Here is a 21454-nt window from a genome sequence, read left to right as displayed (position 1 = left end):
GAGTTGATTAAGCATAACAGGCGTGGTATGATTGTTTGTTTTGATTGAAATTGGCTAGACAATCCAAAAGACGAAAACAGGGCAGCTCGTGCATGAGAGAAATATTTCACGAGATTGCATGAGTTTTGGAGAGATTTTCTCGTGATTTTCTGCAGCAGATTGATTGGAATGAGATATAGTGCCTTAACAGGGATGGTAAGTCTCCCAGAATCGTAAAAAAAGGGATTATTCATCGAGCTAGGAAAAACAGCGCTTCACGTACGGGAAAGATACTCTGGATTTTGTGGTTATATTTTGGAAAGTTTGTGTGTTTCTACGGTGTGTTTTTGCGTGTACCAGCATGTTTAGAGCGTGCTGAAGCGATTTTATGTCCAACATACGCGTGAAAATGCAAGAAAGGAAAGAAATTTTTTGGGAGAATAATTCCGTTTAGTTATGGGAGATATTTTGGAGTTATGAGGGGTAATCCTTGGTCCTATCGAGTATATATAATGGGAAATATTTTGGAGTTATGAGGGGTAATCCTTGGTCCCGTCGGGTATATATAAGGTTCTGGGGAAGTCTAGAGCCGGGGAAATTAGTTGCGAAGAGTTTGAGATAGTTTAGAGCATCAACAAAGCGTAAAATCAAGTTGCAGGAAAATTATTTTCTGCTAGTGCAGTAAAGAATACAAAGAACATTAAATGGCAGAAAACAGTCGCAGAGCTACAGTGACACATTTTTTTATCGTTTCCTGTAACAGTTAGTTTGTAACAAATACAACTGTTACAAACCCAGTTTTAATCATTTTTCATCCGTTTTCATTATTTGTGAACACCTTTTGAGAAATGAAATCATAATTTGAGTGTCTTTTCATGATGAAGAGCTAAACTCAATCCCTGGGGCGATGGAGAAAGCCATTTGTTTCGGTAAAAGTGATATATTTTTATTTTAAATTAATTATAGCAATTTTATTATGATTTTTGCATTGAACTAAAAATGAGTTATATGATTTTGATTAGTTAGTTGTATTTTCTCTTGATAGAGCATGCTTGCTTTAAGGTTTTGATGTTCTATGCTTGCAATTAACAATTATTTTTTTGAAAATCAACATGTTTAGGCAATACTATTATAATCAAATTGAATGTTCAATTCCACAGTTATTGTTTTACTAAATCACTAATATCGGCCAATGGTGGAATCCTGAGCCGCGGTCTCTCTAATTCAATCTTCATATCAACGTTTACTTGCTTTATTTTCTTTACTCTTAAAAATTTAAATCTAAAATCACAAGTTTTGAAACAAACCATTATTTACCACTGTACAAAATCTTATCAAGAAGGTGCCTAGTACACCACCATTTTTTATAGGAGAATGAATCTACCAAATAATGCTCCAAGAAGCCACATGTTATATTAGAATATCACTAAATAACTCTCCTCTTTTTTGTCAAAAAATTAGCAAAGATGAAAGAAAACGGATCTTAATGAACTACACAAAAGAGCTATCAATACTAAAGATAACATACCAACTTTTTAAGACGATCCCATTAAGTGTTGCAACTCAGCATCTTCATTATGTAGAGACAAAGGTATAGTCATCCCCTATAATTCCACAACCACACTCCCCACAAAAATATAATAACTGATCACAGATATGAAAAATCGAACTCTCCCCGTTTGATGTCATTGTCAAGAGAACAACATGAACGACCTTTCTCTGACAACAATATCAGAGAAGTGACTACACAAAAGAGCTATCTCTTGTGGATACAAAGATAGCCACAAAAGGACTAGATTACAATAATCTGTGATTATTTACAAGTAATAACAAATAATTTACAAGTAAATTTGTATCCCAAAATATTTTTCTCTCTTCTCGATGGTTACGAACAAACAAGTTAAAAATAGTGATCTTAATGTTAGAGGTACAACATACATCACTTTCTTGAGAAAAATAACATCGACAAAAAAATATTCTCTAGGCCGTTTACGAACAAAGAACATAGTTTGAGCGACATGACTCACTAAGACTTATATCTTCCCTATCCATGTACATATGTAAAGATGAAGATTCTCGGACTTGTTCCCTACCATTTACAGACTCAGAGAGGTAAGGCGGGAACTAAGGCCATCTTATGGAATCCTCTACAATATATTCACAAAATGTAATCGTGAGAAGATCAATATTGCAATTCTCAAAATTGTTTACTCCTTCTTTAGCCAGTTACGAGTAAAAAGAATTGAGAGCTTAACATACGGAATATTCGTTCTAACTACCAGAAAAATGATAACAAAGAATAAATAACACAAAATAAGCAATATACAAAATTATCGATAACAATCATCATTAAAGTAAAATTTAACTTCAATAGTTGATAGATAATAATGTTTGAAGTAATGCAGAACACATATTTGCTGTAAACATTGGGAGGAATCCCAAAATGACAATTTTCGCCATTCTCAAAATTTCACCATCTATATTAAGTCCACTTCTCATAGTAAAACCTTGGTTGTCCTATGATGAGTATATAAATGATGCAGCTCTATTTTATAGTGTACTTGTTCCCTTATCTCTGAAATTCTCTGGATGTGTTCTCAAAATTAGGGTTTTAACTGAACTTCACTTAGCTAATTTTAGTAGGCTGCATCTTCTGAGGACATGGTCACACACATATTTTTTATGAAGTTAACGACTCCAATGAAGAACTATATTAGGTGTGAAGTTTGAAACCATTTTTGATTTATGACTATATATAGTCTTCAACCGTGAGAATTAATATTTAGTCTTTGCTCTCTAACTCTGGACTCTTGTGAGTGTTTGTACTGGGAACCGTCTTAACTGCAATGTCGAAGTCTTGTCAGGGAAAACTTCTTTTCTTAGACGTGTGAAGTTGTGAATTAGGGTTCATATGATCAAAACCCTAGTTTTCCTCTTTTAAGATTGAACTTCGGATTTGCATAGGTGTGCATGAGGAGGAGTAATACATGGGCGACTCATTGGTTCGATGCAAGGTTGGTGAGACGTGAGGAGAAGAGTTGGGGCCCATTCCTTCTGGTTGCAGAGTCATTGTCCTAGAGAAAATTTTAATTTAGGCTTGCTCTTTGCCCAAACCTAATTATCTTTCTTGTTTTTGTCAGACTTTATGGGGAGGCTTTGTAGGCATGTCCCTAACTTGTAAAGTTGACATCTTGTGTAATGACTAATGAGATCCGGTTCAATTTCTTGTATTTATTGAACATCTATTTTCTAAAAAAAATACTCAAATTCTGAACTAAGGGTATTTTGGCTAAAAACCCTTGTGAACAAATTTTTTTCATGAGATGAGGCGCGAGCTTCTCTAGAATGGTCATAATGTTTGAGTAGAATTTTGACGTGTCTTAGCCTTGTTTTACAGAATTGATAAATTGAGTTTATTTATTTTAATCAAATTCCATTTTTTGCTCAAATTTCATGCTTTAGAAAACTAAAAAGATATGAGAGCCATATGGGTGGGGTTGATGTCGTGAGTGTATGAATACTAGATCATCCTTTTTGATATGAAAACCCTTCTCTTTTAAAAATATCTAAAACTTTGAACGAAGGGTATTTTCGTCAATACCTAATGAGCTCGCTCTTGAGAAGAATGAGAAGAATCGGGCGTCATCTAAAGATGGTCACCCATGAAGGGAGAGCCTTATAGGTCAACCTGGATTGAATACCTTGAGTTTTATTGTTTGGGTCAGATTCCTCTTTTTATTTGAAGTAAAATTCATATTGCAGGACCACGTTTACTATGTTTCTGTTGGTGGAGACTTACAAACACGAGTCTCTATGCGCAATACGAAAACTACACAAACAATGAAACACAAATGCGGAAAATACACAACTACGCCGATATAGAAAACAATCACACAACATTAAGGATTACGTGGAAAAACCCCTCCAATATGAAGGGTAAAAAACCACGGGCAAATCTTCCACTACGAACAATACTGGGTTGCACGCAATTCTCCCAATTTGGGGATAACAACAAATTCAAGGTGCATATAACACCTGGATAACAAATTTTCCTAATTACACTCACCATTAGGGTAGATCAACAATTCATCACCTAAATAAGTAAGATTCACTATCAATTGACAATGGCAAGAGTAAAAGATACTTACTACTAAGGTTAGAACAAATCCTAGATTTTCCCTCTTTTGAAAAGATGTGGAAATTGATCAATCAATCTTCACCACACTAACCAATAGATCCTTAATTAGCTAAGAACCCTTTCTTTTTCTTCAAAGATAACAACTTAAATCTTACCAAAAAACCAACTCTAATGGTGGCTTCATCTCTGTTTCTCACTCACTCACTCTCTAACTCTTTTTTATTTTCTTCACGGCTTGTGAAGGAGATGAACTCCTAGATGTTTCGAATGAAATATATACCTAGCTAGGACACTGCTAGTTAGATCCCCCCATTTGATAAGAGGATACTGACTGTTGGGTCAAGTCCATAAGGAGCAAACGCCCAAGAATCTCCCCCTTACGACTTATGGCGAGGTACCCGTCACCACCAAGCCTGCCCTGCTGCAGAAATAAACATGCTTCTACTTTGGTAGCGACTTTGTCATCATATCAGAACCATTATCATTTGTATGAATCTTCTCGATCGGCAAGACATTCTCATCGAGAACTTCTTGTATCCACTGTTATTTGATATTAATGTGCTTGGACCTCGAGTAAAAACTCGATTCTTGTTGAGATGAATGGCACTTTGGTTATCACATTAAACGATAAACCTTTTCTTGCTTCATACTGAGTTCTCTAACAAACATCTTCATGCATATCATCTCCTTGCAACTCCATGTAGTTGCAATATACTCTGGCTCAGTAGTAGATAATGCCACACATCTTTGTAACTTGGATTGCCAAGACACAACTCCCACTGCATAGGTAAATAAGTAACCCGATGTCGACTTAAAAGTGTCTTGAGCACCTGCCGAATCTGAATCGTGTAACCCACTAACTCTGTCTTATCACCATCATAGCAAAAACACATATTAGAAGTACCCCTTAGATATTGTAGTATCCTTTTCACTACTTCTCAATGCTCCATACCAGGATTGGCTAAAAATATGCTTACCACGCCAACTGCATAAGCTATATCCGCTCTTGTACTCACCATTGCATACATCAAACTACCAACTGCGGATGCATAAGGAATTTCTCCATCTTCCGTTTCTCAACATCATTCACAGGACATTGATCATGAGTTAACTTGAAATGGTTTGGAAGTGGACAACTTACTGGCTCAGCCTTGTCCATGTTGAATCTTTTCAACACCTTCTCAAGCTTTCTTGTGATAGACACAACTTCATTGCTTTCCTATCATGAGAGATTTGCATGCCAAGAATACGCTTTGATGCACCCAAGTATTTCATTGCAAAATACTTGCTCAAATCTGACTTCAACCTGTCAATCTTTTTCTTATCTTTGCCAACAATTAGCAGGTCATCAACATATAACAAAAGAATAAGAAAATCACCATCAACAAATTTTTTGATGAATACACATAAAGATTTGAAGTTGTTCTCTTGTAACCATGTTCTTTCATGAACGATTCAAACTTCTTGTACCATCTTTTAGGAGCTTGCTTCAAACCATATAGACTCTTCTTTAGCTTGCACACCATATGTTATTGGCCTTTGACTTTAAAACCCTCGGGTTGTGTCATATACACATCTTCCTCCAACTAACCGTGAAGAAATGTTTTTTTGGCATCTAGTTGTTCTATATCAAGATCCAAACTAGCTACTAATGCCAAGACAACCCGAATAGAAGGAATCTCGTCAAAGCAACACATTTTATATGCTCATAACTCTTCATAACTAAGCGTGCTTTATACCTTGGTTGTGAGTTACCATCTTCAATCTTGATTTACACCCACTTGTTCTTCATAATTTTTTAGTTCTCAGACTTATCAACCAAATCAAAAGTGTCATTCTCATTCAAAGAGCTCACCCCTTCTTTCATGGATTTTAACCACTTATGACTTTCAGGAACACTAAGAGCTTTTTCATAAGACTCCGGTTCACCTGTAACTGTGAGCATCACATACTCATATGATGTATACTTTTTTGAAGGAAATCTAGGCTTGTTAGATCTTCTCAACTAAGCTTCTGGTTGTTGTTGTTGCACTTCTTGGTCAATATCACCCACTAGAATATCTTCATGAGCTTCATCTTCATGATTGTATTCTTGTTCTTCATTACCATTACCATTGACATCATCATCATCATCTTCATCATGTTGTTCAAGAGAAGGAACAACTGGATTAGGATCCAAGATCATGCCTTCTTGAAGCTTTGGTGTTAGAGCATAGCTCGGTTGAACTCACCAAGCGCTGGCATGTCAAGTTGGGTTGTCATATTTTAGTGCGTCAAAACTCATCTAAAGTCGCTTGATTATGTACTAAAGTCAACTTTGTTTAGGTTAGACTAGAAAGTCTAGGAATGTTGAGACATACAAGTATCACTCCGAAGACCTGAAGAATGTGAAGAAGTAACAAACTACAACGACGACATCATCCTTCCATTTGAGGTTAGTAATATTAACTTGAACTGTTACATTCCTAACGTATATTTCAAGTCGTGCTATATTGAAAACATAACTGCGAAGATGTATATACTGTACATTTTGGATAATACTCTAGTGATATGACATGGTCATATTTGTATGATCATAGTATTAGGGAACTAGACTACGCGGTATAACACTTATCTTTTAAACTTCGTAGATATGACATCGACATTGTATATACTGTTATGATTATGTGAATGGGTTATGGTGAAGATTTCATCTTAGGAAACAATGTTTTACATTTTTTTAAAGGAAGTATATTCATGAACTTGTTTTATGAATCGAAAGGGAAATCATTAAGCTTATTGGTACGGCTATTCATTGCAAATCTTTGGATCACCAATATGTGTGAGATGGTGGAACCGATCGTAACTTTGTTATGTATCTTGGTATAACTAATCACAATGCCTGACTTATGATTTGGTATGACTAGTTTATATTAATTGGTGTAACCGATCCTAAGTAATCACCATGAGATGGTATGATCGATATTTGTAATTGGTGTGACCGACCTAGTGATCGGTGTGACCGATCACTGAGTATTATCTAATCAATCCTTATAATTGGTAATCGGTCCTGGTAATTGGTGTAACCGATCACAAGAAATACCATGGGAATATGGTAGCCGGTCCTAGTAACTTGTGTGACCGATCACAAGTATTTCCATATTGAGGTACAATCGATCCTAGTGATTGGTAGGACCGATTGAACCCATATATGTGATTTGATATTTGATCAATCACATAGTTATCTTGGAATATAGGTCAACCAATTCTAAACTTGTTTGGAAGTGTGGTATAATCGATACCAAGAATGTAAATCCATGTAAATATGAATAATGATTTATAGTGAAGAGATGTCAACATACTTTGAATACGTATAGTAACTCTTATCATTTATTGTTCAAAGATATTCCTTAGTACTCAAGGAGATCCCGTGCCGAAATAAATTGAGAATCTTTTAATTAAGGTTTTTGGTTTTATATGCTTTAATTACCAGCAATTAAATGAATATTCTAGAGAATAAAAATTAGTAATGTGCATTTACTAATTGGAGATTTTTTGTTGAGAGATTTCAGAAATTTTTGACAAGCATTTATTGGAATGAGGAAAATCGAATTTTTCTATTCATTGCATATGTTGAGAATATTTTCGGTTTTGGAAATTCCTTGGTTTCCAAACATCCTTGGTCTATGAATACCTAAGTTTGCATTTCTAACAAACTGTCCTAAGATCCAGGCAAACTTCATTTCTTGTTGTTTCTAGTGGAGTTGTCTATTCGGAAACGAAAGTATCCTAATTAGGTGAAATCTCTTACGACCGCTCGTTTAAAGAATTTTGTGGGATCAAGAAGCTCTACGAGTACCGTTGGTGGGAAACTAGATAATTGCAGTGTTATTAGTTTTCGATTAATTTGATTGACTAACGGTTGTTGAAACTTTGATTACACCTAGTTTGTTTATTCTTGAGAATCTTCTCTTCTGATATAAGATTCACTCAAACTAGATCGAAGTATCGACGGGATCTTTAACTGTTTGCAGATCTAAAGACATCTTGTGATAATCCATTGTTAACAGACTCTATTTTGTGTGTGATTGATCACAAGAGATTCAAGTGGTGTTGTGCAGGTTCTTATTAGAGATTAAAGAATATTTGAAGACCAAGAAGATTTCTTATTAGTTCTCATATCTTTGTGTGTGCAAAACCTTGATCGGATGAGATCCAACTAGAATCATATTTATTCGATTGATTAGATGCTTGAGATCGACATCACTTTATAGCTTCTTGATGAGATCTATATTGATTGATTGCGAATCTAAACTTAAATGCTTTGGTATTTACGAGATAGATTGATCTAACCAAGCAACGGAGTTTATTAGATTAAACGGAATAGCCTTTGAGTATGACTTGAGATATCTTTATCTTGAAATAATCAAAAGAGTTGTTACCAAACAGATTTGTTTCCTTTACTGTTTGGAATACGATCCAAAGGAATTGTACTAGTGCATGCACTCATCGAAGTTAGAAGCGCAGTGATACCGAGGAAACTAAGTGAACTAGGGGTAGTTTCTTGGTCTCAACTATACGAAGTTCGTGTATATTTTGTATAACGGTTTAATTATGAGAGTATTCAATTATGAACTAGGTCCCAGGGTTTTTCCGCACTTGCAGTTTTCCTCGTTAACAAAATCTTGTTGTGTGATTTACTTTTCCGCAATTATATTTGTTTATATAATTTAAAGTAAATTACACAAATGTTAACTCCGCATTACTTGATAGTGATCCTATAAATTTTGGCTAAGTACGAACCTATTATCAAGTAACATACTTCGTTGTCGTATTGTATCGATCTTGTATCCATAGTCAATCACACAAGTTATCTTGTTGTTGTATTGTCTCGATTTCGTATCCATAGACAATCACACGATGTTTGAACCGATTAGTTGTATTGTTTCGACTTTGTCCATAAACGATCACTTTTGGTAGAGGACTTATAGGTTAAAACAAAAAGATTGTGGTGTATTTGGGTACCCTCGTCTTTTCATTTTGCATTTCAATCTTTTCAAAGTCTTCAATAGTTTGTTCTTCAAAGAATATTGCATTCCTACTTCTGATAACCTTCTTATCAACTGGATCCCAAAATATGTAACCAAACTTCTATGTTCCGTAGCCTAGGAACACACACTGCTTCGCTTTGTCATCAATCTTTGATCTCCGATCCTTTGGGATATGAACAAATTCCCTGCAACCAAACACTATCAAATGATCATTAGTAGGATCTTTGTCTCTCCAAACCTTTTTTGCTACTTCTCCATTTAACAGTCTTGAAGGAGATCGGTTGATCAAGCACACAACAATATTCATTGCTTCACCTCAAAAATGCTTCTGCAACTTGGAATGAGATAACATGTATCTAATTCTCTCATGAATAGTGCGGTTCAGCCTCTCTGCAACACCATTATGTTGTGGAGTCTTCGGGTACTGAATGTTCATGATGTATACTCATGCCCTTGCAATACTCTTCAAGTGACACAATGTACTCTCCCCCGTTGTCAAAACGAAGACACTTTAAGGTTCTACCTGTTTCTCTTTCCACCATGCTATGAAACATCTTGAACACATGAACAACATCATCTTTGGTTTTGATTGTATATGAATAAACCTTCCTTGAAGCATCATCTATGGAAGTAACAAAATAAAAGGCACCACCAAGTGTTCTGACCCTTAAAGGTCCACATACGTCAGAATGAACAAGATCAATAATACTAGAATTGCACTTGGGTAAAGCTTTATGAAAATAAACTCTAGTTTGTTTTATAACTAAACAATGAGTGCATTTACCCAATTGCATACCTTTGGCCTTTGGAAATACTTGTGTTTTGGTGAGGATTTGAATTCCCTTCTCACTAAGATGACCAAGTCTTCTATGCCACAACTTGGAGGTTGAATTTTTGTCAACATCATTCAACTCACCTTTCAACACCTTCACTTGTGTTTTATACAATGTGCCACATTTCTTGCCTCTTGCATTAACCATGGAGCCCTAGGTTAGATTTTATTTTCCATCACCTAAGTGATAGTTGCAACCTCATCATCTAACACTCCCGGTGACATTAGATTCAGATGAAGATCTGGTACATGTCGCATATTTCTGAGAACCAATGTGCAGTCAATACTAGTCTCAACCTTCACATCACCTATTCCTACAATCTTCGAAGCATAACTGTTTCCCATTCTGACTGAACCAAAATCACCAGTCTTGTAGGAGGTAAACACATCTTCTCGAGGAGTAGCATGATAGGATGCACCTGAATCTACTATCCACTCTGAATCGGAAACTGCATAACTCACATATACATCATTACAATCAGAGAATGAAGTATTATCACTACTTGTTACCACAACTGTAACATCATGGACTTGTCTGTCATTTACATTCCCTTTATTTTGTTCTTGATTCCTGTATTCATTTGAATAATGACCATTCTTACAACAATCCACGTCTTCTCTATACTTTAACTGACCTCTTGACTTGTCACGGTCAAAAGTTGTGCCACAAGCAGATTTCTGATCACATAACTCCTCTAACTTTGTCCACAAAGAATATGCTAGTATTTCACTAGACACATGATGAATAATATAATCATCAGCTCATTGTAGAATGAAACTAACAACTTTATGATTAGCAACACTCCACACTTCATCTTATATCCTCTTAATCTTTACTCCCTTTCTCTCTATTGGACCATACATGTCTTCACAATATAACCAATTTTCCATTTTCGCCTTCCATACCACATAGTTTTCACCGGTCAAAATAAACATTACTAGTGCTAGCTTCCGTCATTACACATGATTCACTCAACCTAAAAGTTCAGATACTACTTGTTGGGGGAGACTTACAAATCCGAGCTGCTACACGCAATGCGAAAACTACACAAGCAATGAAACACAAATGCGAAAATTATACAACTACGATGATATATAAAACAATCACACAACACCAAGGATTACGTGGAAAACCCCCTCCAAGGTGAAGGGTAAAAAACCACGGGCAAACCTTCCACTACGAACAATAATGGGTTACACACAATTCTCCCAATTTGGGGATAACAACAACTTCAAGGTGTATATAAAACTTGGATAACAAATTTTCCTAATTACACTCACCATTAGGGTGGATCATAAATTCATTCACCTAAATAGGTAAGACTCACTATCAATTGACAATAGCAAGAGTAAGAGATGCTTACAACTAAGGTTTGAACAAATCCTAGATTTTTCCCCTTTTGAAGAAATGCGAAAATTGACCAATCAATCTTCACCACACTAACCAATAGATCCTTAGCTAAGAACCCTTTCTTTTTCTTCAAAGATAACAACTTAAATCTCACAACAAAAAAATCAACTCTAATGGTGGCTTCAACTCTCTTTCTCACTCACTCTCTACCTCTCTTTTCTTTTCTTCACGACTTGTGAAGCAGATGATCTCCTATATGTTTCAAATGAAACATATACCTAACTAGGCCACTACTAGTTAGCTCCCCCCATTTGATAAGGGGCGACTTACTATTGGGTTAGGTTTATAAGGAGTAAAATCCCAACATCTTTAATGCTTGAATTCAATTCTTGATACCCAGATTTTAATCGTGGCAAAAACTTATTGAGTGATAATATTTTTTCGTAAACTGATGATAGATTTGCTTAGGTGATAGCTTTGTTTGTAAAACGATAATAATCTTCAAATCGATGATATGAAAGTTAGTCATGGTCTTGAACTTGTTGTTGTGGAGAGTTATCTTCCGCTGGTCATTGAGGCATCATTGATAAGCGTTACTCTTCATTCTTCCTCGATCTACGATGTGTTATAACCAATAGTGGTGGAGATATTCAACTCAAGATAATATTCTTTAGAAAGCTATTATCAAAGATGAATACAATAATGATACTTTTTCTTGGTTTTATAAAATTCCCTCCAATCTGTATGGGGAATCAGTTCGAAAGAGAATTATGCAGAAAAAATCACTTCTCGTACAACATTCTAAATTCAAAATTAACAACGGTTTACCAGTACGCTTTTGGGAGGATAGTTGGGCATTTAATGATCATTTGCCATTGTTTTATGTATTTTACTCTGCAATCATATTTATTTATATACACTCAGGTACAGTTGCAGGTTCAGAACTGGGATCCTCGAGATATGAACTATATTAAAATAAACATTGTTGCATCTTTTGTTAAAGTAACTTTAACAGGAGGAACTAGACTGATTGTGATTTTTTTTTGCAGAATATGAAGTTAAAGGAAGTATTCCAATGGAGGAATGATCCAGGATCGGGAAGTGGAGCAGCTGGCGCGTCTTTCCATGAAGGATGCAGTTGAATGGGCAATTTTAAGGGGCTTTATTGAAGTTACCTTTGAGTTAGAGAGTAAAGTCCTAGTGAAGTCAATAAATGAACAAACTCCTTATGCTCATTGGATGAATCAAGAAATTATCCTTGATATCAAGTTCTTATTGCAGAGTCATGAATTTTTTATTTGTAAGTCGGTTAATGAACTTATCCTTGATATCAAGGTTTTATTGGAGAGCCATGAATTTTTTATCTGTAAGTCAATTAGTAAACTTAAAAATGAAATAGTTGATTTTATAGCTAAGAAAACTAGAAGCAGTTGTACGAACTTTGGGTACATTGAAAAAATTTCGTCAACACATCTCCGAATGGATAAGAAAAAATATTATTACAATCTTTTGGCCTAGCCAATAAAATTTGTTTTTGGGGGGATTTTGCGTTTCCCCCTCGAAAAAGATAGCTAATTTGCAATACCCCCTAGAGATTGATAATAGGAAAAACCCCCTTTAACTTGCATGTGTCGTAACTGAACAGTTTAGTACATCACGTGCAGTTCACATGCGTGTCAGAAAAATATCTGAAATTATCAAAAGACATACTTACCCCTGGACACGTGGTGCATTCTTAGCCCCAAATTTTTTTTGACCGTTCAACGGACATCTCACTCCCTGTATCTGCACCATTAAAGGGGGTAATGCAAATTACAGTATTTACATTGAGGGCGTATTACAAATTTAAACCGTGATTTTTCAAGTAAGCACTAGACAGAAGAAAAGAAATTATATGTAACAAGTAAAACTAAAATGTAATAAACTGATTTTTGGAACTAAAGTAGCATCATGTCCAAACAAGAAAGTAAAGTGGCTAACTGAGCCTAACAAATACCATATATGGCCATAACACATAACAAAGTATTAAAATAGTTCCATACACATAGCCTTCACAGAGTAGCATCTCTGTACAAAAAATGGCAACTGACCTGCACAATGCTAAGCTAGATCAGAGTATAATCTCTGTACAAAATGTTGCATGAATGCACATAAAAAAAGAGCACACACACAAACATGTATATGCACTTAACGCCTCCAAGCTGGTTTGAAGGTCTGCGATGGGGGGTCTAAAAGCTGGCCTCATTCCATCTGCTATAAATCCATTATGGTTGTGGAAATTTGTTATTGTTGCTGCTCTTCCAGCTCCACCAATACATGTATAAGGAGGAGGGACAGGTTTTGCTGCAGCTGCACCTCTTCCTCTAGCTGCACCTCTTACATTTTGTTGAGCAGGTGGCATGCCTCTTCCCATTCCTTGTGAAGATCCTGCTCCACTGCCCCTAAAGATCCCACAACAACATCAATAATCTAACAAGAAGTGTTTAAGAATGCAAGTATAAATAGAGAAGCAAAATACACCTGCCGGCAGGTTCAGTATCGCCTCTGCCTATTCCTTGGCCCCTACCTCTGCCTCTTCCCCTTCTTCTAGCACTTGTAGATGGTACATTCTTTGTAGGGTATCTTCTGACATTGTGGTCACTTGAACCACAACCACTATAGCTTCTCTTGCCTTTTTCGGGGTTTGGTCTTCCTTCAACGTCAGACCTAATCCTATTCAGTTGTGGTCTACCAACTTTTCTCTTGTATTTAGGTTTGTTGGGCCTCGTTTCATGCTGCCTAGAAAGATATATTAGAACACAAACATTTGCCACATACTGAAAATAGTAAAGAGATGGTAGAATATTACCTTAAGCCAATTCTCTTCACTTGCACATGTCTTAACCTTACCAGCATAAGCTTTTTTATAACCGGAAACTTTGTGCAAGTCATCAACCATAATGCAAAAATGAAATGTATGTCATAAGGTTACTTTTGACAAATGAAACAAATGAAAGAGACAAAGGAAATCATAATGGTAGAATATTACCTATTCAGATCAGCCTTCAAATGTATTCCTACTGCAACTGCATGGACACATGGAATGTCAGTGATGTCCCCAAACACAACAATTGAATGATTTTTCAGTTAAACTAACATCCCACCTACTTCCACTCATGCGGCTTTGGACACACCATTCAAACTCACTTTTTCCAAACAATTTGTATCTATTCTTCTTGGAAATTCTATTATTCATAATTCTCTCTGCCCTTGGCACCAATATCTTTCCCTCTCTCTCCCAATGCAAACATTTCATCTCCCTCTCAAACATCAATCCCATGACCTTTAAATTGAAGATTTTCAACAATTTGTGCAAAGACTGACACCTAACATCTAGCATCCAACTGTTAAATGCTTCAGTGAAGTTATTTGTTACATGCTCACATTTGGAAGTCAAATCAAATGTTAACCTAGCCCAAGTATGTGTCGGAATATCGTTAAACCAGTGCTCTCTTGTTATCCTTTTCCATTTGATCCATTGCTTTCTTGTGGTCACCAGCTTTGTAAGAGTTTGATGGTCCCCAAGCTAGTCTTTTCGTGTGTTTGCCTTTGTGTGTCATCTTAAAGTTATCAAAGATGTGTCTAAAGCAAACCTATGTCTAACTGTGGGAAAAACTTATTGTATTGCTGGTATAAGACCTTTTTGTCTGTCTGAAATGAAAGTCAATTGCATAAGATGTGCATTCAATCTTGCTGCAATGATTTCCAGAAATGCAATCCAACTGACCTTATTCTCTATATCACAAATGTAAATAGCTAAGGGGTACATATCATTATTACCATCAAGTGCAATTGCTGAGAGCATGACACCACCACACTTTCCTCTAAGATGGGACCCATCAAAACCAGCAAAAGGTCTGCATCCATCTTTGAAGCCTGTCAGGTATGAATCAAATGCAAGGCAACATGATTTAAAGTCATTATCAACATCAACAATAACCTCTCCAATACTGTTTGGATTCTTGGACACAATCTGCCTGCACACTTCAGGTGAGAACTTATAACCATCTTCAATGAACCATACACATTGCTTAGTGCCTTGTCAAGAGCCTTCCAACACACCCAATACTTCACAGGCACTCCACGCAAGTCCGTAATCTTTTCCTTTATCTTCCTTGGATTCAAATTATAACCATCATTTCTTACATCTTGTTCTATTACTGAAGCAATCCAAGTTGAATTGGCCAATTTGTTCTTCTTAGACATATCCCTATTTACACAAGTGTGTGTATGCACATACTTAGTGACCTTGATTGTTCTTCCATCTTTTGGGCTGCACACATTAACAACATATATTATAAACACAAATACTATGCATGTTTGAAATAAGACAATAACATATGTATAAGTTCACTTACAGATTCCCATTAAGTCTGAATGAACATTTGGGGTCTTTGCACCTGCACCTTAATTTGTCCTTGTCATCCTTTGTCTTTGTAATTTCCATGGTATTGGCTATACAAAACCTTGTCACAAATGCCTTGTACTCTTTCATAGTTGGCCAAGTCATACCAATTGCAAGTTCATCTGTCTCAGTGTCCATGGCATATGTTCTCCACTTTATTTATCTGCATACATATCATCATACTTGTCTGCAACCTTCCTATATTCTCCGTATCTATATGGCTCAGTCGTCTCTTCTTCTTCATCTAAGTCAGTCTCACAGTCAGATTCTTCATCTGGTTCACTGTCTGAACTAAGTGACTGACTACTGTGGTAATCATCTTCAACTGGCAAATCATGAATATTATGATAATCCAGATTAGTGCACTCAAGAAGTATATCTAACTCTTCTCCATCAAACCTTTATCATTTAATTCATCCAACTCATCACCATTTGATGTATTCTTCTTACTTGCAGGTTCAGTTGTACTGTTATCATCCATAGTAGCTTTTTTCTGTGGTGTAAGTTTCTTAGAAGCCACTTTCTTTGAACCAAAGAAGTTCCTTCTAGGTGTATCTGGTGGCTGCCGACCCATCTGCTCATGTGGCTGCTGACTTGTCTGCTCATGTGGATGCCGACTCATCTGCTCATGTGAATGCTCAGGGATTACCACATCATCATAATCATCAATATCAACAATTACTGGTCCTTCCCTCTGAGACCGTGTTGAGGGACCAGCAACATCAACTTCAGACACCACTCGCGGAACATACGGCTGAACACCTACCCCCACATCTTGACTTATAGGATCAACATGAATCATAAACAAATGTACTTCATGAATGCCTTCTTCTTGATCTGAATCAGTCCAAAACCTCAGCAAGTCTGGTTCATCATCTATGTCCCACCATCCAAATATTGAAAAGTAATCACCCCTCCCAGACCATTCAACCCGTCTCCCATACCAGCAATAAGATCTATCATACTTAAACAGTCACCATCAAAATTCTTATAACGAAATTCACGACCATTCATATAGTCGAAGAAGTGCAAACCCCCAATTGGTTGGTCAGGTGGCCAACGTCCACCATAATGAATCACCGGATCTTTCAAACCATAATCTTTACTATCACTACAAACATACACAGACACAAAATGAAAATTTTTAGTTTCATTATCAAAACAATAACATCAAAAAGAATGACTTTATATTTCCAATAACTAACTAAACATCAATCGGAAGTATACTAATCATAATAGAAGCACAAAATCAACAGTAAAAAAAAAATGAAACCCTAATTTTTTAGAAAACAGAGTAACAACAAAAGTTGAAAATAACTTTGAATATATCATGATCATAACCATTATTAACTACCCACGTAACAAAAAACCCAAAGTCAAACAAACCCTAACCAAAATCGATAAAACCCTAAAATATAATCGGAAGAAAAAAACTTACATTTTTTTATAATCAAAGTGAGATATATCATAATCATAACCATTATTAACAACCCAAAAAACAAAAACCCAGAATCCACTAAACCCTAACACAGAATCCAAAGAAAAAACTTACAACTTTTTAGGAAATTGCATGTCGAAATCCTTCTTCAAAACCCACTGTTCTTTCCTTGATCTTCTTCTCTATCTCTTTCTCTGATTAAGAATTGCGAAAAGTAGGGTGGAATCGAAGAGAAAAGGGTTTCTCTCTCTGTCTCTCGAAACGTCTGTGAAATGGAAGAGAATGGAATGGTTTCTCTCCCGCCTCTTATCTAACTAGTTAGGTGAGATTAGGATACGTGTAACAAATCTAAGCCCAAATCTAGTATAAATCGTTGATTTTCTAAAGGGTAATTTTGAGTTTTAATTCTCAGATGTTTTTTTCTGACATGTATGTGAACCGCACATGCTGTACTAAACTGCTCGGTTACGACACATCCAAATTAAAGGGGATTTTGCCTATTATCAATCTCTAGGGGATATTATATTTTCAATTTTTTTTTTTTTGACTCAAATCCCAACCGAGTCAGTGCAAATCAGATTTGAGCCACGAGCCACTTCTCCGCGACAACGGAATGCCCGCAGCTGCGCAGCAGTGCATTTTATCACTAATTCACGTGAAGGACGTCTGTCCATAGTTCCATCCGTACACTATTGTTATATGTCCTCATCCTATCCCTTATCCTGTGGGAGATAGAAAAACAAACTAACAAATACTCTTCTTTATCTGGTTTCAAGTTATTTTACGAGTCCAATTTTCTAGGTTTTTTTTTTGTTATAACTCTATTCTCAGATCTCACTCTTTACAGTTGGATTCCCTCTGGTTTTACCTTTGTATATCTACTCTAATGGCTACTCTACTGGAATCAATCTCAATTCCTAGATCTTTTGGATTTTCAACAACTGGGTCTGGTCCAACTATGGCGTCATCGGTTCGTGCTCTTTCAGGAAGCAGAAATGTCAGTTCTTTTGCGGGATTTAATGGGTTGAAGATCCAACCTTCTAAGCATACTTTAGCATCGGTTGGATTGAAAAATGCTACTGTTATTCGTCGAAAAGGAATTGTTTGTGAAGCTCAAGATACTCTTGAAGGTTAGGGTTTTGACTCTCAGTGTTTTTATCTTTCTTTTTTATTTTAAATTTTTGGAAATGCGAGTTCTTTAAATTGCTTCATGGTTGTTTTTCATAATGTTGAGACTTCAATATTTCTTATTGTACCAAATATATCATGAAAAGTTGAGCATCTGTGTAGATTTACGAGTTATTGCTGTAGCTGTAGATGAAAATTTCCCTGGATATAATTTAACTTTCGGAAAGGATCTCCTCTGGAATTTTTCTTAGTTCCACATAGGATTAGCTTGTGTATCCCAGATATTTAATTGTGTACTACAGTATGAAAGACGTAAGTTAGCTTCTGTTAATAAAGAGTCTCGACCAGCCGTCATAGGAGGCCCTCATGTGGTGACTAAACGTGATTCCTGTCAGTCAGAAAAGTAGTGCCCCTAAGCAAGAGCAGTAGTTAACTACAATTTCACCCGGAGGGGTTCTGAAAGTTCATGGGAGTAGAGCGGTTCTCATAATTAAGAGAGTAAGAAGTTCGAGTGAAGTGCTATAACTGTTGTTTGATATAGGTCGAACCATAGATAGCTAGACTTTAGATAAGTTGTTGTTCATTCATTCATTCAAGACTTAATGTTTTGTTTAGTAAATTGGTTCGAAAGGCTTTGAATTGAGTTAAAGGAGTAAGTTCAATTCCGTGTATAATATTCACAATTCAGTTCTTCTTGTGGTGGATGGTTGGGCAAAATTTTGATCCTTTAGTAGTGCCGCCTGATTTGACTGAAATAGAAATGTTAACTCTTCAGAGCTGTGATAGCTTTTCACGGTGCTTTCAGATTTTGATATTTCTATATTGAGTTACATTCTGTGATCTAACCAATGACACACCTGTAGTGATAACTATATTATTAACGATTTTGGTTCTGAGGTTTGATATTTTAGGGCTACAACTTATGATTTGCTAAGCCCTTTTTCATAGAATGTATAAGCAATTTCCTTTCCTGAATCGTTGCATTTGCATCCCCGCTTTTTATGCCGAACTAGCTGTGTAATGTCATTACTTCCACCTTGTTACTGTGACCATTGCCCAACCACCACTATCCCTGGACCTCAGACTTTTCTCCAACGTATCTCGTCTGAACTTATCTTGACTAACTGGGAAAGTGTATCTGAGCATTCTCTCGGTCTTATTTAAACATGGCCAACTCTGGTGTGTGTAACTCAACTGTCGATCCCCATTCATTGTCCGTCACATCATAATCCTAGATTTGTCATGTTTTTCTTTCGAGGTCTAATACATATAAGATGTGGTAAGGCATGCTGAATCCAACTCCAAAGATACGGTGCATGTTTAGCATTTTAGACTTGTATATTCAATCATGGATACGGATACATCCGTTGTTTGCTGGACAGCTTAATAAATATTTGAAATTTTATTTTTATTTCAATTTTGCAGTAGCTGCAGTTACTGAAGCAGCATGGCAGTCTCAGGTCCTTGACTGTGATCTCCCTGTATTGGTTGAGTTCTGGGCACCTTGGTGTGGGCCATGCCGAATGATCCACCCTGTAATAAGCGAGCTTTCAAAAGAGTATTCAGGTAAACTTAAATGTTACAAAGTGAACACTGATGAGTGTGCTGCAGTTGCGACCCAATATGGAATTCGAAGCATACCAACTGTCATAATCTTTAAGAATGGAGAGAAGAAAGATACGATTATTGGTGCTGTACCCAAGACTACACTAACAGCCAGCATCCAGAAGTTCTTGTAGGAGCATTATATAGGCATTTGTTATGTTATGGTCCCGCGACATTTGTTAAGTATTTGTTAAGGTTTCTTAGCATCATCAGTAAAGCAGGCCTAATAGATCAGTATGAAGATTGTGTATAGTTAATGAGGTTGTGATTTTTCGATTTCTTTTGTATCAAGGCATCTATGTCCCTTGAATTGATATACATTGAGCATCTCTTATTATAAAGTTAGTGGGACTGTGAAAGAACAATTGCAATTCTAGCAAATAGGGTGTCAATGGAACCATGCTTGATGCTTTTCTCTGCATCTGAAACATTCCATGGAAGTTATGCACCCTCTCCATGTCTATTTTTTTTTCTATTTGGAAATAACTCTCAGTTTTTATCTGTCTTCTCATTACAGTAACTAAATGGTAACAGGGTGCAAGCATTTTAAGTAAATTTCAAAATGCTAGTAGTCATTTGGACAGTGTTGAATCTCATCAAGAACACAAAAACAGACATGTTCATTGCAGTTGATATATGAACGGTGAACCAGCTGAACCTCGCCTTTTAAGCTTCTTTTATTTTCCTTCGCTAAAGAATTTTACTCTCAAATTCACATTCAAAACCTTCTCACAAATTTAAAGGGGAAATTAGGTTAAGGCCCAAAAAAATTATTATTCTTATTGTCAGGCCCAACATATCTTTTAGCTATCTTCACACCCATAATTATTTAAAAATATAAAAAGAGAGTAACAAGACATAGTTACCCTTAATGTTTCCATTAATAAAACAAAGAAATCTCGAATTTTCCATCTTCTCATCAAACTGTTTGCATAACTTGTTATGTGTCGTATTTTTTCAGGGGTATAATTGATTTACAAACTTGAATATAACACATCTAAAAAACCGTGTCTTGGAATTTTACAAATTTTATCTCATTGGAAAGCTTATAAAAAGCTCTACAAAATGAGTACAAACAACAATATCAAATTTGAATTATTTACGAAAAAACGGAGGTGATTATCATTTTAGGGAGAAATTTCGAAAACTGAATACATTGCCATTATGCAGCCACCATAAAGGATGCATAACACATTATGCAGACACCACAAAGAATGCATAACAAATTATGCAACCATATTTTGATTTATGCATCCACTAGTTAGGTTATGCAACCACTAAAACGGTGTATATGGCTACATAAAAAATAACATTCTAACTAAAAAAAAACAAATGATGCATGACACATTATGCAGTCACAACAAAAGAAGCATAACATATTGTGTGATCATATTTTGCTTCATGCATCCACTAATTTGATTATACACCACTAAAAATATGTATAAATCTAAAAATTAACATTCCTACGAAATTAAATGAATAACAACTTATGCATTCATTTTTTTCGGC

General features: G+C 36.0%; 1 protein-coding gene across 1 annotated transcript; it reads left to right on the top strand.

Annotated features, from left to right (window-relative positions):
* Positions 1 to 17947: 17947 nt before the first annotated feature.
* LOC113306767 (thioredoxin 1-like) lies at positions 17948 to 20366 on the top strand. The gene is made up of 2 exons (XM_026555687.1): positions 17948 to 18342; positions 19766 to 20366. The coding sequence occupies exons 1-2, from the start codon at positions 18099 to 18101 to the stop codon at positions 20077 to 20079; spliced, it is 558 nt and encodes a 185-aa protein (XP_026411472.1). The 5' UTR covers positions 17948 to 18098; the 3' UTR covers positions 20080 to 20366.
* Positions 20367 to 21454: the final 1088 nt, after the last annotated feature.

The sequence above is a fragment of the Papaver somniferum genome, chromosome 1, assembly GCF_003573695.1.
Source record: "Papaver somniferum cultivar HN1 chromosome 1, ASM357369v1, whole genome shotgun sequence".
Lineage (NCBI taxonomy): Eukaryota > Viridiplantae > Streptophyta > Magnoliopsida > Ranunculales > Papaveraceae > Papaver > Papaver somniferum.
Note: the sequence above shows the minus strand (reverse complement) of the source record. Positions and strands in the feature narration are given on the sequence as shown.

Excerpts from the sequence above, each read along its gene's own strand:
- LOC113306767 (XM_026555687.1), top strand. The coding sequence starts at position 18,099 with ATGGCTACTCTACTGGAATCAATCTCAATTCCTAGATCTTTTGGATTT. Across the intron at positions 18,343-19,765 it reads AGCTCAAGATACTCTTGAAG|TAGCTGCAGTTACTGAAGCA; the intron begins GTTAGGGTTTTG and ends TCAATTTTGCAG.